The 27938-nt window shown below is 37.4% G+C and overlaps 2 protein-coding genes across 4 annotated transcripts in view; one reads left to right on the top strand and one right to left on the bottom strand.

Annotated features, from left to right (window-relative positions):
• Gyg (glycogenin 1) overlaps positions 1 to 11197 on the bottom strand; it is a 47796-nt gene extending 36599 nt beyond the window's left edge. For both annotated transcript variants that reach the window (XM_088257307.1, XM_088257315.1), the window contains exons 1-2: positions 11158 to 11197; positions 10106 to 10206 (exon numbers count right to left, since the gene is read on the bottom strand). In XM_088257307.1, the coding sequence (XP_088113433.1) occupies positions 10106 to 10112 (7 nt within the window). In that variant the 5' untranslated portion in view covers positions 10113 to 10206; positions 11158 to 11197. The remainder of the gene's footprint in view (positions 1 to 10105; positions 10207 to 11157) is intronic.
• Positions 11198 to 12440: 1243 nt separating this feature from the next.
• Positions 12441 to 27754, top strand: LOC148313837 (BOS complex subunit NOMO1). 2 transcript variants are annotated; one of them, XM_088257089.1, is made up of 16 exons: positions 12441 to 12612; positions 12727 to 13113; positions 13533 to 13695; positions 14681 to 14929; positions 16794 to 16962; positions 17440 to 17716; positions 18381 to 18586; positions 20221 to 20399; positions 20835 to 20993; positions 21727 to 21906; positions 22292 to 22481; positions 23025 to 23227; positions 23933 to 24126; positions 24773 to 25028; positions 25556 to 25924; positions 26575 to 27754. In XM_088257089.1, exons 1-16 carry the CDS (start codon positions 12464 to 12466, stop codon positions 26845 to 26847), a joined length of 3603 nt encoding a protein of 1200 aa, XP_088113215.1. In that variant the 5' UTR covers positions 12441 to 12463; the 3' UTR covers positions 26848 to 27754. The 2 variants fall into 2 exon arrangements, with proteins under 2 accessions (XP_088113215.1, XP_088113205.1); XM_088257079.1 differs by having other exon boundaries at positions 20218 to 20399.
• Positions 27755 to 27938: the final 184 nt, after the last annotated feature.

The raw sequence follows: 27938 nt of genomic DNA, 5'->3' as shown, positions 1-27938 counted from the left end.
CAAAACGATAAGTTAGAATGGAGCCAGAAAGAAGAAGAAGAAGGAGACATTATGATTTTTATGGCGTGGATTTTTGATTTTGGTTTTTTCCTACGAGTGCTACCGACGAATCTGGGATGTAACATTATAGCGCACGAGGTGACCAGTTACCGGTGTGACCAGTGGCGACCAATGAGACGAGATCCGTGAGATCGGATACCGTGCGGTGAATGGTGAGACGGCGGACGCCAAACCGCAGGCGCCGCGCCGCGCCGCGCCGGGTACTAGAATAGAAGCGCGTCGGTAAATATATCCCATGGAGGATTCACTCTCTTCAAACTGATTGCGAGTACTATTCGACTATTGATTTTGAACGGGTAATCCATTACCCTAAAATTACAACAGTGTCTTATCTTCTTCTTCTTTGCGTGTTTTGTCATGTTCCCCTGACGTCGACAATCACTTGAGAGTAACTGCCCTTGTCTTGGGCAGCTTTAAACAGCGCCTCATCGGTTCTGATCCGGATTCACACTCTTCAAACTAATTTGCGAGAACTTCTCGAATATTAATTTTGAACGGGTAATCCATTACCCTCAAAACTGTCTTTGCACTGTTCCGTGTCTGTCTGCTGTGCTGGTCGGGGTTGTGGGCGTCTGTGTACCGGCCAGCGCCAGGTCGGAGTCGGATCTAGCTGACTAATTGAGCTAAATACTAATCCCTTTCACTGCCTACACCGGGGTACTTCTAGAAAATTTGGTGACGGATTCACAAACTTGTATTTATTTAGATTGGCAGTGACAGGTATATTGAAAGCTTTTAAATGTAAATTCACGGTAAAATCGGGATACAATTTTATATTGTTTCGCATTTACAATATATTTCGCAACTTAGTTTTTTTTAAATGCTTTGCAAGAGCAGATCTGTCAGGAAGCCTAGACGCTTCTGTATTAGATCTGGGCATGCGGTGGGACAGCTTTCAATGTAATGTACCCTCAAAAATACAACAGTGTTTTATCTTCTTCTTCCGTACGTGTCATGTCAGGTCCTCCTGACGTCGACTATTACTTGAGAGTAACTATCATTGTCTTAGGTAGCTTTTACAGCGCCTCGACGGTTCTGATCCCCGTGTTGTCTGCTAGCTTTAATTTGTGTTAGCATTAATACCTAAATATTTTTTCATTAAAATATATCTTATGTTGAATTTCGCTTAGCGAACGATCGGTTGGACATCTCTTTTATTTAATATGTATTTAATTTTGGTCGTGTATATTTTGTTTTATATAAACACATTAATATTTTCAGAATAAATTATACACCGAAAATATTTATGTAACACTTTACTGTAATAAATTGCTGCAGAAATATATCATGTAGTCGACAGCGTAGAAAAAGTACCCCGGAATAGAATCGGACTAGATTATGACTGTTTTCCATTACATCAATCGCCGCGTGGAATAAATACGACAAGCGGAGGAAATACAGAATCTGAATTATTGTACGATTAAAATAAATTTTGCAGCATCCTCTATCTCTATGAAACTGTGAACCTGATCATATTGTGAACCAGGCAATCGCCAATCGATCTATCAATGGATCTTCCTCGAAAGAAATCTAGAGGACCAAAGAATTTATGGATATTTCAGAAAGAAAACATGATTTGGAGGCATAGCCTAGGTGACGTTGTCCATGATAGAAAGACCATATGCAATACAAGGAGAACTGGCCTCAACAGTCTACAAAGACGATAAGTTGGGATGGAGCCAGGAAGAAGACTATCTCTATCAAATCTTTCTAACTAACTGACCATCACGCCGCTTCACCGCAGGGTAGGCAGAGAGAATAGAACGCCACACCACTCTGTTTTCGCAAACATTCTTCGCGTCGAAAGTATGAAACAATGAGGAATCCGTATCGATAGGCAGGATTGCCGAATGTACGATTTTTTTATGTCCTTGTGATTTTTTTCAGGAAAGAGCAGACGCCGTTAAAAAAACAATACGTAAAAAACATTTAAAAAAAAAAAACAAAAAAAGCGTGAAGAATGCTCCCCTCATCCGTCTGAATAATCTATGCTTGATATTGAACGTTTGAGGGACGATGAGGTCCGAAAGCGCCCTTTGGAGCTTTCACATTATAGACTACATATTTTTCTTTGACCTCAATATGTTCCTAGATGGCGCATAGGCCACTGCATCGTATTGACGTGGTGTCAACTCGTTCGTCGATTTTATGAAAGCAGGTTAACAGTCTTCTATTGCAGATTTTGGATCTAGGAGTGGAATGAATTTGATAGGGTACAGATGACGTAAATGAATATCTTATACACTGCTAATGTGTACGATTCCAATGAGGTAAACCCCCCCTTCGATAGCAATTTTTGATGACGATGCTGTGCATCGACAGCTTCCCACCACATCTAGAAGGCTTCATCCCAACTTAAGCTAAGCAAAAAAATAATTTTTTGAAAAGTATCAAAATGTGACCCGAATATACGTTGTTGCGCAACAGTTCTTAGATTTTCCAAAAGTTGAGCGTTGAGTCCGCACCAAAACCCTTCACCTCGACAGCTGCTGCTTGATCCACCTTCTTAACTCATCTGGCAACCCTGTGAGCTCGCGTTTTGTCGATTAAATTTAAACTAGACGGAAATAATTCTAAGCTGCAAACTAATAAAAATAAGACACAGGAATCGAGGCAAGAGTTGAAGAAAATTCAAGTGGTATCCGGAGTTCAGACTAGTCCACAAGCACACCGTAATAACTTATAATTGCGGGGAGGTTATTTAAAACAGTGATTCTAAAAGTAGGGTTGATCTTTTTGAGATACTGGAGGAGTCTAAGGAGGACAATGGTGCCTCTAAATATGTAAATTGGTTCTTAAATAATTATCCTGTATTATAACCGAATAGAGAAGAGTGGGAACGCAATAAAAACTGGCATTAAAAGTGGAATACTGTTCGAAACCGGTACGTTTTATAACGCCATATTTAAAGCCATCGTCGTCATTTTGTTCAAGTTGAGAAATCACGCCTGAATTGAGAACTTTTCAGATGAGACCGTATCACGCCATCCAATAACAGAGATGTTCGAGATTTATCCATTACTTCGCAATCAATATTATCAGTAATTTCATTCACTCCTACAATCTTGCCGAAAGTTGTTTGTTTCTGATTGATTTTTAATCTAAACAGTTTCAAGTTGGCCAAACAGCTGCCTGATCGATCGACGAATCGCCCCGAATGAAACCTTTGCCAAATGGTATTTTAGCATGCCTATTATACTGTTGCAGTGAGCTAATTGAACTTCTCAACATTGTTATCGATCATGATGGTTAAGTTTTAAATTATCTGCTGCAACTTGCAATCGTTTAACGATGAAACGTGTCAACGATATATTTACTTTTATATAATCAATATAAGTAGCAGAGTTAAATTTCATAGTCTAATACATCTTATCAACATTAAATAAATATATGTATTAATTTTTAAATAAAATACAGATTTTTTGAGTCTACTAAGTAGTATTTTATGAACAAAAACACATAAAATATTAATATTGTGACAATTGATACATAAGGACCGTCAGTCCATTTGATCTTCACATTCGTTTGAAAATGCCATAACTAGGCTAAACAACTGTCACAATATTAATTTTTATGTGTTTTTGTTAATAAAATACAGCTTAGTAGACTCAAAAAAATCTGTGTTTGATTTAAAAATTAATACATAAATTAAAATGGAGTTCTACAAGTTAAACGCCAAATAAATACATTAAATAAATACCATTTTATAGATATTTTAATGACAATCATTTTTGCCTTGGACAGTTCTTATCGTTTTTGCGGACAAATATAAGTACAGGGACACATTTAAAGGTGGAGAGTGGGGACTTTACTGGAGATGCTTCCAGGGGCTTCCAGGGAAAAGGTTGTTTTTAAACGATCGAACATCAACAGATTTAAGATTTTTTGACGATATTACTGCTGGGTATGCCCGAGAAGTAGCTAGTTATAAAAGTGAATAAATGTATGGCGAAAATCATAAACTAATATCGCTCACTCCTTACAACAACGTCATATATCAAAAATCGTAAATTTTCAGTTGTGTATATTTTCGGAATGACCAGAAAATGTACTATATCTCAGCAAAAGCGGCATATTTTCAACTTAATATTTACCCGCTAAAGGGCAGAAATTGTTGTTTTTGCATTTTGAAGAAAAGGTATTGTGTATTTATTTTTTTAAATATACTAAATATTTTTCAAATGGAGAAAAGACATTTTAGGTTTTACCTAAAAAGATCTGTTACACAGTAATAAGTTCGATAAGTGGCTTGATATTTATTTTTAAAACATTGTATTATATTTTTAAAACGATCTCCTGAACAATCAAGTTTTTTGATATATGACGTTGTTGAAAGGAGTGAGCGATATGTCAACGAATGTTTCCTCATTACATCCGAGATCTTGCTATTTCCGTGATCGTAAATAACCGAGTTCAACTGTATGTATGTAAGTGTTGAATACAGAAAAAAAATCAAATTTGAAAGACATCACTCTTCGAATTTCGTTTTGCTTTGGAAGTATAAGTACGAATCTTCATATCAAATTTAAAAATAGGACTAATTTGACAGAAACAACTTCGATGACTGCTATGTTTTGCAACTAATGGTTGTAGACCAAATTATCTGTTGATTGCCAATGATACGCAAAGTTAAATATCTCATTAAATTTTAAATTAGAATGCAATGAATTCAAATAGATAAAAATTTAAGAAATATATGTTTAATTTTGTTATTTTTTTCTCCCTCAAATATAATACGTAAAATGTTTGAAATAGAAAAAAATCATAAATAATAATTGGTATGAGAATCATGTTACGAGCGGACTGCGAGAAAACTTAATTTAAAAAATTAATAAAGCTCCCAGCGCAAAAAAGATTGGATACCCTTGGTCGAAAGATTCCTTTTAAAGGCTTCCATTCAAATTTATTAAATTAACTTTTGCATTTAAATTTTCAAAGAAATTTGGAAAGAAAAATATATATAACAAATAAAGAAGCCATTGAAATTCGCAACCATCCGAAAACATCAAAAAGATGACGTCATAAAATTAACCCTTACACCAGAACGAATATCAGACTGGATATTTTTTATTTTATGTTTGGGTTCAGTAATTTTACATTTAAATGTATTGATAAATAAAAACACGTGATGATTTTTTTTAATGATTTATTTCTTGATTCTGGATACGTATTCGTTATTTTCTTTCTTACTATTTCGTATCTCAAAATGTTGTTTTACATTTTTTAATTTTTAAGGGCATTTTGTAGGTATCAATGATGTATTTTTTGGAGACTAGAAAGGTTGTTATTTATATATATATACCGCCACACCTATCTGTCTTTGTACACAATCTTCGCTTCTTCCACATTCATATTACATATGCATACTCGTACACGCCGATTATTCCGACTTCAAACCTGACCACATTCAAGTATTTGAAATACTTGTTTATCAAGTTTCCCTCGGTTTTTCTCTGCTTCTTTTACCAACCACATTCGCCTCGTAAATTTGTTTAACTATCCTTTCTCCACTCATTCATTAAAAAAACAATACAAACAAAAAAGAAGACACCTTTGGTTCATTGGTGCGCTAGTAGGGATAATTAAAATCAGACATCTTTAAAGAATCAAATCTATTCACTAAAAAATAACATGAAAATCACACGGTAAATCTGCCAATTCATCTACAAAAAAATAATTTTTGGTCAATCACCAGAGACGCTACCGAAAGTCAGGAGGCTATCTGCAAGAGATAACGCACAGAGGTCGCATCGTGCACAATAAGAAACATTTCTATGTAAAGTGACATTTAAGAATACCAAACTATTATCTCAATGTCATTTCTGCAGTTACATAAGCGGGTTACTATGTGTAGAAATTACTTTTTAGGTTCAACGCGGCAATTACCACTTGGTGCTGGTAACATGGTAACTAAGTATAAGTGTTTCCCCTTGGGCCGCACAGGGTCTCGCACTACACCAATAGATTTTTTTAAATCTGAAAACCGTCGTCAAATCAGATTCGGGTATAGGAGGGAGTTTTTGATGTAATGTCGACTTTCCAAAAGTTCTTGCACCGGGCATCGCTCTTTATAGTGACGGCGCTGGATGTTGTACCTATACTTATTTTTCATCACCTTGCTTGATGCTGATAGCTCGCGTCGTTATCTCTTGGGGTGTCAGACGCTAGGTGAATGATTCGCCTGTTACTTACGGTCCTAGGCCGAGTTGAATCCAGCGTTTGAAGAGTACGTCGTCAAGCCCGCTTACCAGCAACTGTCTTTATTTCATTTTCATTTTCATTCAAACCCTTATCCGCACCCCAATGGTGCATAGGGCACTGCATCATATAAACGCAGTGCTATCTTGATCGTTAGCACATGAAGGAAAGGTGACCAGCCCTCCGCTTCCGGTGCCAGTCCAAGGTAATATTGAATAAATATAAGAGTGAAAAAAAGTATATTTATTTGACCCCCCTGGGAATCGAACCCGGGACCTCCAGTACGATAGCCGAGCGTGCTGACCATTACACTACAAAGGCGGTCCTTGTTTACTACCAGATTATTGAGAACATCCTCGTCCTTCTTTGGAACAAGCCCAAAGTAGGAAAGTGTCCTTTTGAGGACGCTGCCTTTAGATTACTAACAGCTTCTGGAGTATGGAGACGTTGATCTCCTTCTTTATAGATGCTCCCTTATGACAAAGGATCGTTACCATAATGGGTTCTTTTAACACATATACGAGTAGATAATAAAAAATATAAATATCTTATGTGGATCTAGGTTTTTACAGAATCTTTTCATTCGCCCCATTGTTAAACTGCTATTACTATTACCATCGCGTCGATTCTTTGCAAGGGTAGGCAGAGTATGGAACACCACACTGATCAGTCCTCACATACACTCCTAGCTTCCTCTACATCCATACAACTTGTCATAGTCACGTCTTCTAGTTACACAGACTTTAAACACGACCAGATTTAAGGATCTAATTGATTTGGTCGGGCCAAGTCTGCATTGGCCGACCTCGTTCTGTTCTCCCATTCATATTTGCTAAATATATATCATACATATTATCTCTTCGGCTATTCGTTCCATAGCCATAGGTCCGAACCACTTCAAAGAGCCTTTCTTAATATTTTTCAATTATTACAGTAGCTCAGTCTTACATTCCTATCTAACATCTTCATTTTTAATTCTGTCAAATATCGTTCTTTTATACATTCGTCCAAACGATCGCTTTTCGATGGCGTTCACTTTCTTTCTGCTTTCATTTTCTTCCAATTCCATGACGTAATTTCATACACCAGTTTTGGTACTAGAACTCCGTTATGCACTGCTATTAAACCATGGACATACATGGATTTGCAATCACTGTATTCAAAGCACCAATTGTTATATTCCCTGCATTCACCCTTCTAATATCTATATCCGATTTTTCACCCTTTGGAAAAATCTAAGATATAAAAATTCGTTTAATTTTATATCAGATTTAGTGCAATGTATATTTTGGCAAACACTTCGGAAAACATCACAAGTAATAATAATTTTATTGGAGTAGATGACAGATTTAGATCCTGCGGCCTTGATTTAACGAGGCCCATCAATCTCTTCCCGAAATTTCACGCTTGTTAAACATAGTCGGGGAAATATGGCACATAGTTAAACATTAAGGGAATACGACGCAAACACAGAATTCAATCACCGGCCGACCACCGGAGAGGTCACACGTCTGTTTACGCCCGATTTAAAAAAAAGTATATTGTTTTTTTTGTTTTTTAGAATACATACAGAAAATATCATTATTTTTTTTTTAACTCCTTTCCTTTCAATAACTCTTTTCTTTTCAAAACCATAGAATTATCTCGAAGAAAAAAATCAATTACGCAAAATGTTAAGTGGATTTAGAGAAAATTACGTCGCGTCTTAGTTTTCTCTAAATCCAATTAACATTTTAAGAAATATATTTTTTCCTTAAAACACAGTTTTTGTAGTGAAAAAAATAATATTTTTCACAAAAACGAAATAAATAAATGATTTTTGAAAGAAAAGAGTTATTGAACTTCCAATACATATCGTTAAAAAAAAAAATGTGCGCGGAGACACGTCCGGCCCCTTGCGCGACCGATCGCATTCTGAATTGGATGTTTGCGAGTTCACCCATAATGGGAAGTTCTAATTTTGCGACCAATGCTCTCAATGCGTGTCTGTTTGGCCGGTAGCTGGCTCTACTTCAAAATCCCGCGCAACTCTTAAAAGAATCAAAGTTTGCTACAAGTTGGTATATCCCTTGATTTCGTATGAAATCATTTTTCTTCTTTTGATTCGGATCTAGTGACAATCTCTTTGATCACCCTCGGGTATTTTAAGATGTTTGAAAACAGGGCTTGCTCGAATTCCTGGCATTACTTCAGTGTCACGATTCTGAGAAATTTTGAAACCGAAAAACAAATGCTAAGTTGTGAAAAAAAATGCGTAGGTGCCCCATCTTTACTTCACTCGATTATTTAAAATCGCAATGCAGGAAATATAAATTTACGCAGCACCGCTATGTATCTCTAGCTTTTTGCAAGACCCGAAGTCCAGGGTTCTTGTATTCTAGACTTTATATTCTTAACCGTAAACAATTGAAGGAATACAGATGACGTGAGTGAAAGAAGGGATAGTATGAAGGGGGAAGTAGCAGCAATGACTAGGGAACTCAATACCCGTACTCGTTGACGAAGTTAACACCATATTTATCTGATTCAGTGCCCTATGCACCGTCGGGTGTGAATAGGGCCCCAAAAAATTAATAGTTCTCTGTAAAGAGAAATGAATAAAAAAATGTATGTAAATACATTTTTTTATTCATTTCGTAAACTTCTCGACTTGTTGAGCACATTTAAAAAACAAAGTTTTTAGCTTTTCGAAAAAACTTCAATAGGAATATTTTCAAAATATAAAGGGTTTTTAGTAGTAGGTACTTTAATGTAAACTCATTTTTTGGATTGAAATATTAATTGCAATATTAAAAAAAAAAGTATCCCTTATATTATAATTTTTTGTCGATATTTAAGAGTTCTGCCATTCTCTAACAGACTTCTCTTTCATGTACAAACCCTACAGAGTTAAAATATACCAATTTTGATTTTCAAACTTTAAAGGATAGTAATCACCGTCGAAATTAAACCAAAAAAGGTATTGTAGGGTTATAAGTTTATAACCAACATATGTAGTTTTTAATATTTTTCAACTTCATAATGAAAATTGCGTAACAGGAAAATATAATCCAAAAACTAACCGAGAGAACATTTCATTCATAGGGGCGAAATAAATTAATGTATTGTGATTTGTACGCAGGCGCCGAGGCTTATCAGTACATCCTCACGAGTTTTACGAAAACAATTCGTGTAGGTCAATAGGTTATGATCGTCATTAGAAAAAAATCGTCAAAAGAAGGGTTGTCGATACTCGATTTCAATAGTTCACAAACTGTGTGTCACAAGGCAAGCTGGATAGAGTCGCGAGCCTCGAACTAGAGTTACAAAATCCTAAGTCGAGAGATGTAACACAAATAGATCCCGCTTCTTGATGAAGATTTTTGTAACATCCTCGCTTTCCTCGTCTATTTCCGACGCATTCAAAGAAAAAAAGGAAAATCGACCGACGCTTCGACACGAATACCATCCCGTGACGAAAAAAGAAAACCCACTTATAACATGAAAAAGTCCCATTAACATACTAAGCTTTTTAAAAAAGGCGTATTATAATATAATAATAAATAAAATAAAATAATATTATTGTCACATTTTCCATGGAATGTTAAGTTAACATCTAGAAGTTTTATAAATGAAAACTTTGCTGGTTGTTTTTATTAAACTTTTAGTTTATTTACACGATAATACATTTAACAGAGAATCGAAAGGATTTATATAATAACCTTGATCTTGCATATTATTTGATATCTTGCTGTTGACATTCTTTATTAGCTTAAATTCCAATATTGTCGCGAGAGGAATTATTAACGAAAATATATTACAACGAAAATGGCACTTCATTTAATGTAAAGGATAATTATTCACTTACCACTCATTTTAAATTGATTAATATAGTTCTTCTGATAAATCAGCCACAACCGGCACTAAATTACGACGATAGCACAACACGTAAGAGGCACCTCCTTCCACCACAGACTAACTAATTTATATAAAGACCGCCAACTGCCTCGATTTTTTATGGCTGGAAGTGATATTCGCCAGCGGCCGGAAGTGACGTAAACGGCTAGAAGTACTAAGTTCCCGGCTGGGCGTGACTTCGCCGCGGCTGAATGTCGAATCCACCCGCCGAAATATTTATCATTATTTTTTCAGGTTAAATGGTATTTATATTGAAATTTGTTGAATTACATATTTTCAAAATTATAATATTTATACTAAAAAGAAGATATTTCACTATCTAAATTTATTTATTTCAGTGTAAACAAAAATAGAAAGGTCACGGCTAAAACGCGACATTTATAAAAAGAGTTCAGGCGATTAATAATGGTTACTCAACTCAGCCTTACAATGGTAAATGGTAATGGTAACTTTTTTTGAAATTATTATCTCAAACTATGTATAAATATAAGGCTTTTCAACAAAAACAAAAACGATAGAATTTTCAAATTACTATATTATATTTAAAATTCTAGAAAATACAATATTTTAAAAGGGCGGAAGGAGTGCTCACCACTTTCTGAAGTTATGTTTCTTAACGGGGGTGCCAGCGCCCCTTTGTGGGCGTTTTGAAAGTCTGGCTAGGCGTTTTTAAATTTTTTGCATTTGGGGGGTGCTGCGGAAGTTCAAGGGAGCGTTGTGTCAAGTAAGAAAAACTACACTTTCATACGCAAAATTTAACTTTAACTTTGGCATAATACTCAATATTATCAAGTTCTTCATATACGGATTTCTATTTTTCTATCGATAATTGTCTATAACCATAGTTTGCATATATTTATTTGAAATATTTGAACAACTTGTTGGTATCTCGTATTTTTCGTTCCCGTTTTGGTGTTTTTGTTAGTGTATTAGTGTGTCTCGTCATTTCTGGTCGTTTTTTGAACAATCTGACGTTTACGAGTCGACCCCCCCTGCTTCCACGAACAACTCCCGGCAGAATGTCAAAAGATGACTGCTGACGACTGCTGTGAAGTTAGATTCGGTTTCTAATCGTGTCATGCACTGCCATCTATGATCTAGAATGTATTTTTTGGGGTCAGGTATTTTAAAATCCTTAACACATAAAATCTTACACAAATATAATTTACTACAAAATTCGTACAGGATCGACTTACCATTTTAACGATAATATTGAAGTAGCCGTAGATTTGATTTAATAAATTTCTTGATTTAAATTATTCGAAAACTTACTTTTTCTTAGATCTTAGAGTCTGACGCTGTTTTTTCATATTGAAATACACATTGAAATAAACACATGCTGAAAGAGAGTAACGTGAAAATTTATAAAACCTGCGTAAGACTGATCGGCTGTCCAAATTTAAAACACAGTAAGGGACATTTTTTTAGTACGTTTTTTTTGCATTTTTGGAGTAAGTAGAGTCTACTTAGTCCATAAATGTAAAAAAAAGCTTACTACAAAAAAAATGTCCCTTACTGTGTTTTAAATTTCGACAGCCGTGATTATGACATACGGCACAGAAACAAAAGCTGACACCGCGAGAACGAAAAGCCTCCTTGGAACAACCGAAATGAAGATTCCACGACCCATTGCAGGCATAACACTTCGCGACAGAGTGAAATAAGAAAACTCTGCGATGATGAAGATATTGTGCGATGGGAAAGAGAAAGAAGACGTTTCTGGAGAAATCATGTGGGAAGAGCGTGTTCAGATCGAGTGGTGAGGATTGCAGCGGACAGCAGCATAAGAGGTAGCAGACCCTCAGAAAGACTGCCAAAACGATGGAGAGCTGGTCTTTCACCTCCCAGGAGCGAACCGGAGAGTGACAGGACACAGTCCTAAATAAAGAGGAAGAAGAAGAATATTAGAAAAGTGAGATCAATATGATTTTTTTATTCCAAATTACAGTTTTTAATTTTACGTGGCAAAAGGTAAAACAAACTCACTTGGGGCGCTTGTGCACTACACGGAATTCTACCGTCCGGCAGTCCGGTTTTTTTTAATAATAGCGACTACGACAGTTTAGCGTGATTGAATTTATGCGCACCATGATTACGCACCGATCCGAAGAAAGACGGCCACAAGGCAATCCAATCATTCGTTTTATCATGCTGACCGGACTGCCGGACGGTAAAATTCCGTGCACAATATAATGCACACTTCGGAAATCAAATATGTACTGCTGTAGGTACGTATTGTGTTCATTTAATTGTCTATGGTTTGGATTTAAACATCATCTGCCTTATCATTATTATCTTTACCATAAAGATGGCGTCGAATAGATGGCAGGGTAAAGTCATTACCCTATTTTATTTATTAAGTATTTTACATAGTTCTCTAGGAAATGATATTTTAGGATGTGGTGGCTTCATAAAAAGTCATGTTAATTTAGATTTTTCTAAAGTTCAGGTTAAATTGTGAGTATACTGACAACAACGTATTTTAGGTTATAATTAAATTAGACCGATCACTTGTAAGTCTTCGGCAGAATTTTATTATGTATTTATGAGTGGAATTATGTTTTTTTTTAGATTCACTAAACAGGGTAGTTTGAAAGAGAAAACTGAGTGTGCTCCTAATAATGGGTATTATTTTTTACCATTGTACGAGCCCGGTGAATACGTATTAAAGATTGATCCTCCGGCGGGCTGGAGCATCGAGCCCGCTGAAATCGCTCTAAATGTCGACGGAGAATCAGACCCATGTTTCCTGGGCCAAGATGTGAACTTCGAATTCACAGGATTCGGTATAACGGGAAGGGTAGTGACTGCAGGAGATGAGGTAGGGCCCGCCGGAGTCTCCGTTCAGCTAGTGGGGGAGAAGGGCGATGTTCGGGAGACAAAAACCAAACCGTTGGGTGATTTCCACTTCACTCCTGTTATCCCTGGAAAATACACCGTGAAAGCGCACCATAATAAGTAAGTATGATGCTTAATTTGCATAGTAATGACAGCTTTTAAAGTTATTCAGTTGTGATTTCTCTCGTGTTTGTGATTACTAGCCTTGTGTGCATTAAGAAAAATGGTACTTATTCTTATTTTAAGGTACCTGCTTACTTTCTGTTTAAGTACCTTTCTCATCCGGAACTAAATTCAAATTTAAAACTGAAAATGGTTTCTTTATTTCCCCCCCCCCACTCTTTGTTTTGTGTGTTTTTTTTACCTTAACAAATAGATGCATTTCAACGGTTTAATCATTTATAAATAATGTTCAAGTATTACCAAATGGGTTATTTTCACTGGGGAGGAATATTGGATTTAACATGCTTCACATGTTGAAATCTAGCGTTTGAGTCAAACATATATTTTATGGTGTGATAATGGTGTTTCTTTTGAAGATGGAAGTTGGATCCATCCAGCACGATTGTGCAGGTGGCCGGTGGTAATACTGCGCTCAAGGCAGGTTCCCTGGCAGTCAAGGGATATGATGTGCGTGGGAAAGTCATTTACGATGGCCGTCCTATAGCTGGAGTTTATGTACTGCTTCATTCTGGAAAAGATGTAAGAAATTTTTCATTATTTTTGGTGCTTTATGAAATTTTGATAGTCATAAGTATTATATCATGTTTGTGGTTGTAGTCATTCTTCTACTCCTAGAAAGATTTAGAGTAGGCATTCCGCATAACAAATGATTTTAAATGATCTTGCACTCGAAGTGTGAGACTTATCATTCTATCTTCTTGAGTTTTGTTGGGCGAATTCGCATGCTAATTGATTGAGTGATTAGCAGCAATGGCTAGGGCGTTCGCGGTCATATACCCGTACTCGTACAAACTAGTGTAAATTACATAAAGTACAACTCCCTTGAGAAATGTTTAAGCTATTCACCAATATTGAATAAGGTATGCCCCTAATGTCAATTTATAACAAAAGTAACAAAAGTAAAAGTCTTAAAGTAGTATTATTTTAACCGCCCCCCTGGCCCCCTGTTCTTAGCTACATTTTTTTTGCTCACAGTTTTTTTCCATTTTATATATAGAAATGCCTTATCGGAGGAATGGAGAGCGGTTTTTATTGCTGCAAAGTTTAAAAAAAAATTAATATAAATTTTACTCAGTATATACCACTTTAAAAAATAATCTATTTTCAAATATTCCGCATCTCAAAATACATTCTGCATCAGTGTCACATTGGCTGATAATATGATAATTCATAAATTTTCAAGTCATTTTTGTAATTCATAAAATTTCAAGTCAAGCAGATTTTAAGAAATAATGGTGAAATTTACTAAGTAAAACTAAAATTAAAAATGGATACATTTTCCTACAAAATGACTTCCGAATCAATTTATGAAAATGGTATAATTTGTTTTGAACATTTTATTTCTGTTTTTACTGCCAAATATAACATGAATTTTTTATACCATGAATCCTTACCCAATTCGGCTCATATTATCAATTCACACCCCAGCCAGTCTCTGCTTTTGCTAAGAGCGTCTGCACCCTCAAAAGAAAGTATTGATAAACCAATAATCTTTTATATCCAGACAAAAGTACAATTCAAAATAGAAGGATGCAATACCGCGCTGCTGCCTGGAGTGACGGGAAACCCCATTTGTCACGTAGTGAGCGGCGCCAACGGGGAGTTTGCGTTCGGCTTGGTCCCCGCCGGCACGTACTCCCTGGTGCCGCTGGCCCGGACTCCCGGCCAGACCAAGATGACCTTCAACTTGCAACCCACCATCGCCGACATCAAGGTGCAACATGACAGCCTGCTGCTCGGAAATATATTTGAGGTATAACTAACTATTTATCTTGATTTTCATGATGGTAATTACCCGATGTGGGGAAATGTGCGTTTTGCACTAATTACGTGCATCCACGCCTCCATTTAATGCTCCTCAGAAGCTGCATTTTATTAATGGATAAAAAAATAAATACACCTACTTGAATGATTTACGTTTTTATATTCACAAAGATTATGCTTACAAATAACTAAGATTACAGATTTTAGTACTAGGTTTATATTCACAAAAATTATTTAATGTTACAAATTTTATAACGACGATGCACTGGTGTAGAATGTGGCCACAGTTCACTCTGCTGTTGCGGTGGTGGGGGAGGATTGTACTTCGCCTCCTCATCGCTTATAAAGGCGTGATACTCGTTTTTCTTCCCCATTTTCCAGTATTGTATATATTCTTTGTAATCTCTCTTGACGACCCCGAATGGTCCTACGTACAGACTTTGCAAAGAGCGTTTCATTTTAATGCGCCTGAACACGTGAGTAGACGTTGATAACTCCTTGTGTATAAATGTCTTTGGGATGGGCTATTAAGGCACCGAGTGGCCGGCTTCCAGGAGAGGCTGATAAAGAACTCCAACCTCATCATAAAGCTGCTTGTGGAGCACAGATGGAGGCTGGACATGTGGCAGCACTGGAGCACAGTGCTGCGTTTGCAAGCGAGCTGATCTTCTAACTACATCTCCACAATTTTTCGCCATTATTTATTAGGGGGTTGAATTAATTCTTGCCGTTTTTTGTAGAATTTTGAATTGAAAATATATTTTTTTAAAAAGTAAGAATGTATTAAGTATTGCCCTTCTTTCTTGACTACTTTGGCCCATCTTTCAGGAAGAAGTCGTATTCCCTTATTAAAGAAAACCTTTTGAGGCAATCCAATTTTCAACCCATAACTCGACTTCTCGATAACTTTTGAAAATTTCTCCCGATAATCCATGCTGCATGGACCGAAACAGATGATAATCGGATGGTGCGATGTCAGGAGAGTAGGGCGGGTGTGACAGAACCTCCCAGCCGAAGGAGTTTATCTGTTCTTTTACCACTTTGGCAACATGCGGGCGCGCATTGTCGTGCAGAATGAGAATCGACTCGTGCCTGGCACGTATTCTGGACGTTTTTCTTCAATTGCTGTTTTCAGTTTGATCATTTGCTGCTTGTAAACCTCTGCTGTGACTGTTTGGCCTGCTTTGACAAGCTCGAAAAAAATTACTCCCTGCTGATCCCATCAAATGCAAAGCATCGTTTTTGAGCCATGAATGTTGCGTTTTGCAATGCTGGCTTCAGCAGGGAGTGCTGACCTGGCTGGCAGATGACTTTGCAGCGTTTGGGGTTGTCGAAGAAGATCCACTTCTCATCGCTGGTGATGACGCGATGCAAAAAACCTTTTCTGTGATGCCGTTGCAAGAGTGAATCACACATGCAAAGTCGCATTTCCATATCCTCTCCTTCAGAGTATACGGGACCCAGTTTCCCTGCCGATGAACAAGGCCCAAAGCCTTAATTTTGAGGCGGTTTGAGGCGGTTGAAAGTGCCACGTGGGTGTTCGAGGCAGCGGGGGACAGGAAAACAAAAAAAAACGAAAGGAATCTATTTAAATCACAGAGAAATATTAAATTTTTATAAACGGCAAGAACTAATTCAACCCCTTATTACTTTATTTCTTTTTGTCGTATGTATATGGCTGACTAAGTTTTGCACCCATCACTTAGTCAAGCTGGAATAAAAAAATAAAAATAAGTCATTTGCTTTATGACTTAAAAATATTTTGTGAAATAATTGCCATGGGATTAAAGAAAGAGGAAATTGATCACTTCAAGGCCTGAGTCTGAATTTTAATCATAGTTGTGTTTATTCAGGTGACTGGATTTTCTATCGAGGGTCGTGTTGTGACTCACGCAGGGGGCAGCGGTATTGCCGGGGCTCATGTGTCTCTAGTAGGCCACCCTACTGTGGCAACCGGGAAGGACGGTTACTTCATGCTCAACAACCTGAAGGCGAGCACGCACATTCTTCAAATTGCAGCCGGTTAGTATGACCCCTTTTGAGATGGTACGTTTAATACTTTTCCTATTCTGTGTAACCCAAAAAATCTGATTTATTGGAATGATTCTCGTAGTATTTGTAATGGTATATATTCTTGCCAATACTCGAGAACCTGTCAAAGTGGGTTCCGTGTTGAAAATAAAGATTTTTATCGATTAAACATATGTCCGCCTTGTTGTGGAATGATCAGCACGCTCGGCTTTCATACTAGAGAGGGGGTCAAATAAATACAATTTTTTTTTCGTTCTAATATTTAATATTACCCTGGACTGGTACCTGAAGCAGAGGGCTAGTCACCTTTCCTTTATGTGTTAACGATCAAGATAACACTGCGTTTATATGATGCAGTGCCCTATGCATCATCGGGTGGGGATAAGGGTTTGATGATAATGAAATATGTCACCGATATTCAAATTGTTATAAAATCTTTGCTTATGATTTATTTTATTCTGTTGTCAGAGGGCTGCGAGTTTGACGACTTGCCGCTCGCCATATCGACTGGCGGCGTGGCCACGCTGGGTGAGGCGCGGCCGGCGCGGTGGCGCGTGTGCGGCGCAGTGCGCTCGCCCGCTCTGGGCCTGCGCGCCCGCTCCGTGCTGCTGCGCCCGGCCGCCGGTGCGGCGCCCGTCACCAGCGTTGCCATCTCGTCCGACGGCGCCTGGTGCACCTTCATGGCGCCCGGCGCGTACTTGGCCAGCGTGGATGTCTCGCAGGAGGATCGGAGGGAGGGGATGCAGTGAGTTTGTTCAATTTGTGCATTATCGCGACCGAGTTCTGGTGTTCACAAACAGATGATAAATGCGATTATATGATTCATTGCTCCTAAAAACTTTTTTGTGATAATTCGCACACATTATCTTGTTCTTACATGTTACAACCCTCCGAATGTTAAGACTAAGAATAGGTAAACTAATGATCATATGGATAGTGAGACTTTTACCAACGTAATTTTATAATTTATAAATTGCCGTGATTTTTCAAGCATATTTATAATGCTTATTACTAAAAATATATAAATCAATTCACAATTAGACTAAGCTATGAACATGAGGGTACCTCTACCTATATATTGTAGTGGTTGGCGCATTTAGCTTCTGTGCTGGGTTCAATTTACATAGGTTTAAAATAATTTTATGAGTTAATTTTCACTCTAATTTTTATATAATTTTACCCTGGACTGGTATCCGAAGCTCAGTTACGATCAACTTCCATTCGCAAAATCAACAATGAAGATTACATCGCGTCTATGAATTGGCGTACAATGAAATTTCCTACCGCTACTAAAAAGTATTCCCAGCAGACAATGAGTGATATGGTATTTTTCACAATTCCTCACAAGTGAAAATACTGTTTTTGTATTGATTATTTAGATAGGAATACAAACTATGTGACATTTTCAGGTTCTTCCCGCTATCCCAGAAGGTGATGGTGGGGCACAGCCCCCTGGACGGGATCACATTCTCGCAGCTCAAGGCCACGCTGGCGGGCAGCGTGCGCTGCATGAAGGACGCGCAGCAGGCCGCCTGCCTCGCCGCGCCGGTCTCCCTGCGCGCGCTCGCTCCCGACGGCTCCTACACGGGGCAGCCCACCCAGCTCCAGCCCAAAGGTAACTACCTACCTTCTTTACTAATCTAGAAGGCATTATTATTATCTTTTTTTAACCTTTTAACTGCCAGCAGGTACATGTATGGCGGTACCCAGCACGCCGCGAATTTTACGATAAAAATAAAACCTTCTAAACATATCGTTATTGAAAGTGTAATAACGTTTATTTATAAAACTTACCAAATAAATGAAGAGCGCGCCAGTCGTGCAGTCATTTATCCATAATCATAAAATTAATTGTTCATGGTGCAGGGTTGTCACAAAATTTGTCATAGAAAATATTAAAACTAAATGATATGTCAAAAGTAATTGTTTATGTTAATTTAATAATAAAAGTATATATATATATATACACACACACACACACACACTATTATTTAAAAAAAAATTAAAAATCATCAGAATCGACACTAAAATCACTGTCATCAGATTCGGCAGTGACGGCAACTCGAAGATTATTGGACAACCCTGAGTGCCATTAGTTGTTCCGACGACAAAGCTCTCTTAAATTTACATTTAAAGTGGTAAAAAAAATTCTGTTTCAATTCTAAGTATAGAAAGATATTCTCAATAGATGTCACTATGCATTCAATATATTTGTACATTTTAAATAATTGATTTTCTTTACTAAAAGTTCATTTAAAACGGTACGTCTTAAGACGTAATTTTTGTATGATCGGCGCTCCGTTCACAGAAAATGATGCGTCTTAAGACGCTTTTGGCAGTTAACCGGTTAAATGGCATCACCCGCAAGTCATCTACATTTAGAGGCTTGTTTGCAGGTAGGATAGTAAGGATAGAGAAGGTAAATGTGAAAAATACAACACAATCACCCTGACCAATTGAAAATAAATAAATCAGGGGAATTCAACCCGCATCACCAGTTTCGCAGTCGAATGTCTATATAACTACGCCACAGCGCATGCCGTGGCGTAGTTGGATAGTTGGATATACGTTATATACATGAATGCATATACATAATTAATTCATTATATATAATTAATATAATCTGGATTTGGTGCAGTATCAAACTTTTATACTAAAATTGTTCATTTTGATTTAAAATCTTGCAGTTCCTATAATAACACTCCAATATATACATAACAACAAAAATGTATTTTTTCTGATATTTTCATTTCGTACTGAAACTTATCTGGGAGACAAGGATATACATATATTCGTTTTTAAATGTGTTTTCTACAAGATATTTTTGCAACTGAGACAATTTATGAAAGTTATCGAGATATAATTTTTTTCCTCCTAAATTGAATTTTTTTCTAGCACTTAAAATCATAAAATATAATTGTATCAGATATTTCTTTGGGTGTACATATACTTTATATATTATTTAGTGAGGAGTACTCCCAACCTGGTTTAGCCCTTTTTTTTCTTCTCACATTTTGGATAGTTTCTTTACCCTTTTGACATTCTGCTGAACACTTAATATATAGAATACAAGTTGCACCAGTATTCAGCAACATCTCGTTGCTGAACACTTGCGAGCATAATGAGGAATACACCAAAATAAAAATTTAGACAATATAATATCTACATCCATTAGTCAGTACTTTTGTATCACACCATCACGAACACAATCTTTGGGATCTTTCTGATTTGCTCTCTGTATCTCAGCAGATGGGAAATACACTTTCACTGAAATTCTTCCCGGGAGCTACGAGGTGTCGGTGCCTTCTGAAAGCATCTGTTGGTCCTCGGCCAAGCACAACGTCGTAGTGACTTCAGCAGAGGCTACAGTTCCAGACTTTGTTCATACGGGATATGCAGTGACATTCGCCATGTCGCACAAATCAGAAGTGAGTTTATTGAAATTTCCTATAAAAATTCTACATTTTTAAGCACTTAAATAATATGTAGAAAATCCTGTATTTTTTCTGATTCTTATCTTAATGAGGGTGATTTAACAGCTAGTAATAAGGATCTATCTAGTTCATGTTAACAGTGCAGAGTATGGGTATGCAACCCTCGAGTCTTCTAGCTATTACCAATATTCTTCTTTTCTTAACCTCTGTTCCTCCTTTGTTCCCTCACTGATACAGCAGTTATGTTGTTCGTCACCAGTATACTATGAATCTCCTATATCTAAGAATCTGCAGCGCATGCTAATCACCTTGCCTTCTTTGAATTGATAATAAAGTTGACACCGTATATGTATAGTATGGTCCTCCATCTACCATATGGGTTCCGAATGGAGTCAAAGAGGAAGAAATAATTTTACGTCTTTTTTTCAGATGCAATATACAACTGGCACCAGTATCGGTATAATGGATGTCCAGGCCGGTATATCCCAGCACTGCCTGCCCTCGGCCGGAGAGTATGTCTTCACCCCCAAGGGTTGCCACGTGTACGAGCCCTCCACTGTCACACACAACACGAGGGACTCCAATAAAGTAAGAGAAATCTTCTTCTCCATACATGTTGTCTCTCTAAGTGGAACTCCCCAGGATGCACTGCTGCTACAGATGGTGAATGGTTGACAGCGGTCCCCCGGGGCACTGAAATCCTCGGGGTTGGAAGAAGAGACACAAGGGGTTAATGGATGGATGGATAATGCTTATGGTCCGAGCAAAATTAGTCCCAAGAAGTATATCGTAGTCGTACAGGAGAAAGTGACCAACTACCAAATTGTAAAATGCTCAGGAGGGGCATTTAAGTCACTTTTGCTTGGCAAGAAAATAAACACCAATGCAGTTAGTCATTTTTAACAAGTCAATATATTAAACTTCCAAGTTTAAAATCCTTTGGGACTTTTTTCAGGGCAATATTAAGTTAGTAAGATATCAAATAGTCAATGATCACGTTTTTGTAAAACAATGCACTTGGTCACTTTCTCCAGTATGACAACGATATAATTTTTTTTTTAATTATCTGTAATACTGATATTTGTTACTAATAAAATTTTATATAAATAAATAATTTGATTTGGTAATATCGATCAGTTGAAAAACTTCTCACATTACATTTCTTCTTACTCAATATTACTTTTGACATAAAAAGAATATGTATTTTGTGGTAGTCTACAATAAAATATTACAGCAACAACAAAAATTCTTTTCTCAGATAGTTTATTTTACTAGAACTCATTTTATGCTGGATTAATAAAAACCTTTTTTATTGTTTCAGATGATTGTCATCAATGCCGTTTCACACTCGGTGGGCGTCACCGTGCTCTCCGACGTGGTGGTGGACGACCTGACCCTGCGCATCGGGAGGGAGGAGGGAGAGGTGGTGGGTCCCCTCAAGCCGCTTCCCCAGAACCAGGACGGCATGTTCGTCTTCCGGCACACCGTCATGCTGCCTCAGGTGACCTTTCATCTGTTAGCTTACTTGTTATAGACCAGGGATGGGGAACCTTTTTAGCCTGAGTGACAAAATTTTTGATATAATAATATGTTGCGTGCCACATGCCATGGAAATAAAAATACATGAAATGCTTGTGTCACTTCAGAGTTTTAATATAAACAATGCATTGAAAAAAATAATTAAGTAATTATTAATGGCAAAATAAAAGATGGCAATAAAAAAAAATATACATGGCTATTTAAATATGTTATTATACTTTTTAGTATAATATTTTATTTTTTTTCTTTCATTCGCGTGCCATACAAAATCGTCTCGCATGTCATAGGTTCGCCATCCATGTTATAGATCATTGCGATTAATACTCGATTAATTGATGCCCCCCCAGGGTGCCACGGTGTTAGTGACCCCCATGTCGGGGCAGCTCCTGTTCAGCCCGTCGGGGGGCCACTACCTGGGCGGAGCCCCCGGGGGACACTGCGTGGAGTCGGGACTGCAGTTCATAGCGGCGCAGGGAATCGTGCTATCCGGAAAAGTAGACCCTCCCATTGGTGGAGTGGTCATCACTCTCACTGGAGGTAAGTAGAGATGAGATAATCTTATGAAGGGAGGAGGGGAGTCAATTAATTACCTTTAGTAAGAGTGTCGGCTGACTTAATAAAAAGTTGTCTAGAGTGAGATTTGTTGTTGCTAGTCTGAAGATATTGAATTTTTTTATCATGGTTCCTTCAGTTTAGTTAGTTTTCTTGTTAATGAATTGAACCGGACTATTTTTTTTTCTTTTTCCTAAATATATTTGAAAAAGTGAGGTTACAAAGTGAGATTTAATGTATATGTATATTTTTTCAATAATTACATATTTAGTTACACATTATTGAAGTGTATTTTTACTTTTTAGACATTAGATTATTTGTTTTGTACATTATTTTAAGTTATGTTATTTCATGAATGAATAAACCTTCTGATAAGCCAGTCTCGCGATTAGTATTAGTTTTTCTATTGAAATATTATTCTGCAAATTATCAATTGCTTAAAGATGATATTAGAAAATTGCTATGAAAGTAGAAAAATTGCAGAAACTTTTCTTTTTGGCTTAATGTTTTATTTAATTACTGTTTTAGGAGAAACGGAGGAAGTTCAGACTACGGGTGAAGACGGCAAGTACCATTTTGGTCCTCTGGACGCTTCGTACACGTACACGCTCGCTGCTGAGAAGGAGTCCTATGTGATGATGGGACCCGACAACAGGGGCATCTTCCAAGCGCAGAAACTGGCTGAGATCATTGTCAATATTGTGGACTCCACTACAAACCAACCGCTTCAGGTACATATACAAATATTAGCTCGTAAGTAGAGTAATTCAGACTGTCAATTATGTAAATAAAAGAGTACAAATTTTCAATGATTTCTCAACATGGATGAAGTCTACTGAGAAAAGAATATGAATTTAGTTATAAATACGGTTTACGTCTTCTTCATCTCTGCTGGATTAACTCCTCTTGGGAATTATATACAACAAATTTTAAAATTATTATTATTTAGTTTTTTGTTTATTATTTTTTTATTAATTATTTTAGTACTATGTAGTTATTACTATGTTGTACTATTTAGTACTATATTGCCATCCTCCGTAGTGTAATGGTCAGCACGCTCGGCTACCGTTCCGGAGGTCCCGGGTTCGATTCCCAAGGGGGGTAAAATAAATATAAGTGATTTTTTCACTGTCATATTTATTCAATATTACCCTGGACTGGTACCTGAAGCGGAGGGCTGATCACCTTTCCTTCATGTGTAAACGATCAAGATAACACTGCGTTTATATGACGCAGTGCCCTATGCACCATTGGGGTGCGGATAAGGGTTTTATTTATTTATTATATATGTAGTTATTAATATATTTTAATACTATGTAGTTGTAAACAAAATATGTCAATGATTGTGCCCACCACTTGGTCAAGCTGAAATAAAATTAGATAAATATGCCTAAAAAAAACTATAACCTTTTACACTTTTGGTTTTGCCTTTCCAGAGTGCCCTGGTGTCTGTGTCCGGGGGCTCCTCATATCGGCGCAACCTCGCCACGGGTCCCGAGGGCCGCCTCACCTTCCCCTCCCTCGCCCCCGGAGAGTACTATCTCAAGCCCCTCATGAAAGAGTACAAGTTCTCCCCGCCGCACCGCATCATCACTGTCATGGAGGGCGAGACCTACACCGTCACTCTCAGGTCAGTTCGACACCAGAAAAGCGACAAATTACACCGTACATACACTGACATATACACACCATACACACACTGTCATATATTAATGCACATAATGTGCATTACCTTGTCTGATCTGAAATCTTTGTAAGATTTTATGTTTTGTACTGACATTTTTGGTGGAACTGCATTTTATAGAATAAAATAACTTTGTAATTTTCCACGTGAATTAGGTTACACGAAATCCGGTTGCTGGTCAAATAAAACTCATGTGGAAAAAATTAAATAGTTGTTATTTTATTCTATGAAATCTTTGAATTACCTTATGTCCAAGTGACTCTGAAATCTAGCTACGGCTTATGCAACACCGCTTATCATGTCCCTACTCAGGCTTCAACTTTATAAGTTTCATAGCCTATGCCTACTCGTGAGCGGATTTACTTTTTATGTTTAAAGTTACCATAATTTCATGTAATTCATGAGTTAAAATTCTAGGCAAAAACACTTGCTGAAATCTTTGTATTGTCAAAGCAAGATAACCGACAATTACAGTTGAAATTCCTTCCTACCGACACATATGCATACACAAAACATTCTTACTACACAACATTCAATAAAGCCGTTTGATTGCTTCCTGCCAAGGCGAGAATCTGACAGTTGTTGTTTTCAGCGGTGTGCGTGTGGCGTGCTCGGGCGTGGGGCATGTGGTGTCGCTGGGCGGGGGTGGCGTGGGCGGCGTGAGCGTGGTGGCGGAGGCGCTGGCGGGGCAGGAGGCGCGCTGTGCGGCGGAGGAGGGCGTGGCGGAGCGCGAGGAGGGCGCCTTCCGGGTGCGCGGCCTGCTGCGCGGCTGCTCCTACCGCCTGCGCATCAAGTCCCCTCGCGAGGCCGGCATCACGCGGGTCATACCCGACTACATCGAGCTCAACGTGAGTCCGAAACACATGTCCTTTATTATTATTCAGTTGTGGAGGTCCTCACCAAAACCTTACATTTCCATTATAAATGATTTTAATTAATCAGGAATTCTAGCTTGTAAAATTGTTACGTTTTGGTGCAATTTAATGATTTCATATTGGTTTAACACTGGATTGGTCACGTTTTGTCGCAACTTTAATTAAGATTTTGATAGAATACTGTAAACAGAACAGATTTGCATTTAAAGGATTTTTTTGTGCAGTACATATTGGAAATGTTACTTTTTGGTGAGGACCTCCGCAGTTGTACGTAGTTTGGCTGCCTTTGCTTATTCCCAGGGAAGTCAAAATATATTTCGGTGATTTTTCACTGGAATATTTATTTTCACCCTGGACTGATCACCAATCAAAATAACACCTGGAAATGTAGTACGGATCAAAATAACAGTACGTCAATATGATAAAGTGCCATATACCACATGGGGTGTGGATAGGGGGTTAGAAAAACGCATTTTTTTAATAAATAATTATACTTCCAGGTTAAATCAGAGGCAGAAGACATCGAAGGATTGAAATTTGTCGCGATCCAGCCTCTGATAGTGACAGACGTCACGGTCCTCGTGTACGCCTCCAAGATAGAGCACTACAAGACGCTGAAGCTGCGTCTGGCGGCGGAGGTGGAGCCCACGTCCAGCGTGTTCACGGCCAAGCTGGACGCCTCGGGCTACGCGCCCGGCACCAACGCGGGCCTGCTGCTCACCCTGCCGCGCCTGCCTGCCGACAACCGCACCTACCTGCTGCAGCTGGACTCCACCCTGTCCAAGAACACCCACACCTACACCTTGGAGCCGGTCTACTTCAACACTGACGGAAAGTTTAAACATCTTCAACTCAGATTTGAACCCAAGGTTAGTTATTTTTTTGGCAACATAGTCATGATATCAAAGTTTTATTAAAACTTGATAAGGATGAATGGTTAGCATAAGATAAAACTGAAGCGGATGTTAAAAATCATTATTCCTCATCAATCATTAACTCTACCAAGCTGTTTAGCAGTTTCTAGTCGGACATGAGAAGGGAGACCGGTCCTATCCCTGTTACATATAATAAATTAATATTGTTTTAGAGAACTAACTAAAGTCACAAAGCTCAGAAATGTCCTCCAAAAATTACTATTTTTGCTTCTATTACTTTCACATTATATTTTTTTTAGCCGTTAGATAAATGATTGGTGCAGTAGAAGCTTTAAAAATTCCAATTTTGTCATAATTTCAAATATATGTATTACAAAATTCTGATAATGATTTTTTTTACAAAATTTTTTATAATTCTAAAAAGTCATATTACTATAAAATATTGAAATTCTCAAGAGAATAGTACGCACCTGCACTAGCTAGTGTACACTTATACAAGTACACTTGTTAAAGTTAAACATTTAAACAGTAAGTAAACCTTTGTCCCTTCATTTTCTAACTGTTGGGCTTTTAAGTTTTAAGTTAAAATTAATTTTGGCGCCACAACTCGGATTCAATTCTAAACCCGATGATATCGGTTGCAGGTGAAGGCTTCTGAACAAGATTTGAATCAGCCTTCGATTCTCATCCTCCCCTTCCTCGGCCTGCTGGTCATGGCGTTCTTCAACAAGGAGAAGGTCCTGGACATCCTGTCGGGACTTGCGGGGACCATCTCGGAGAAGGTGGCGTCGGCGGCCGCCTCCAGCAAGCAGAACAGCGCCAAGAACGTGCAGAACGTCCTGGACGACAGCCAAATTGACCAGCTGGTCCAAAACATTAATGCTGTCAAGAAACGACCAAAATTGAGAAAAGTCTGAACAGTTAGCGAATCTAGAGTGTGTAAAATATAATCTATTTGATAGTGTAGCTGAAATCATGAATGGGTGAATGTCTATTTTGTACTTTCAAACATTCAATTTGTTTTTCATGTAATTTTTATTTTATTTCATATTTATTTTATAATTTTTGTGGTTGAACAAATTATGGCTGAGGAATTTGGCAGTTTAATGTTATACTTATTTATTTTTGTCATATATTTTTTTTATATTGTCTGTTTATTTTTGAACACATAGTATGTCTTTTTTCATAGAATTTGACGCTCTTAAAAGTCTTTGTAAATTGTGAGACCATTTTCTTATCCTCTTTTTTTCTGTTAACCTCTGATGCGAATAACTGGTAGTGACCAGTATTAACAGTCCCCAATTATCAAGATTTCCGTATGCTCATGTGAGCCTTCCAACTTAGCCAATTAGCTTGCATTAGTAAAGTAAATATGTAGATTGTACTCGGTGGCAATCAAGACATTGAATTCTCTTTTTTTTGGAACAGTCGAGTCACATAATTTTCATACTTAATTAATGATTCTTAACTTATTATATAATAATAAGTATTCAATTTAAATTCACTTCAAAATATATGTGAACATAATTTAGTAATTATTTTAGAAATCAAAAATATATGTATAAAAGTCATTTGTGCTCAGATGTAGTAGGGAGAGTCATCACAGTTGGAGAACATGAGCGTTTGTGCTCATACTCTTGTGCCCTTACAATAATTACTCCAATACATTCCTGCCTATTTTTGGTTGTTGTTCCCCCAAAGTATAATTTATTTATAAAATGAATGATTGTTTTCTTATTCATTAATTGATTTTTATTTAAGCAATATGTCGTTATTTTAATTGTGTATGTAATTTAATTTTGATTAAAAACTTGTTACCGAAAATTGTTGTTATTTCTCTTTCTATCATTAGTATTTCCTGCAACCAATCTGGAACTTGGATGGTAGAACAACTACTGTAGTGCACAGATGGTCAGTAAAAAAGTTACTTTCTTTAAAACAATTTATTACTTTTGGTTTTTTAAACATAAAAAATCTTAAATTTACACAATAAATAATATTCTAGGTT

Source organism: Brachycentrus maculatus, unplaced genomic scaffold (assembly GCF_059751285.1).
Source record: "Brachycentrus maculatus isolate JH-2025_06_01 unplaced genomic scaffold, ASM5975128v1 h1tg000005l, whole genome shotgun sequence".
In the NCBI taxonomy this organism is placed as follows: domain Eukaryota; kingdom Metazoa; phylum Arthropoda; class Insecta; order Trichoptera; family Brachycentridae; genus Brachycentrus; species Brachycentrus maculatus.
The sequence above is the reverse complement of the archived record's forward strand: the minus strand, read 5'-3'. Positions and strand labels throughout refer to the sequence as shown.

Bases quoted from the DNA above. Each gene is read 5' to 3' on its own strand.
- LOC148313837 (XM_088257079.1), top strand. From the start codon at position 12,464: ATGGCGTCGAATAGATGGCAGGGTAAAGTCATTACCCTATTTTATTTA. The intron at 20,994-21,726 runs GTAAGAGAAATC...TTATTGTTTCAG, and splicing joins ACACGAGGGACTCCAATAAA to ATGATTGTCATCAATGCCGT. The intron at 25,029-25,555 runs GTGAGTCCGAAA...TTATACTTCCAG, and splicing joins CCGACTACATCGAGCTCAAC to GTTAAATCAGAGGCAGAAGA.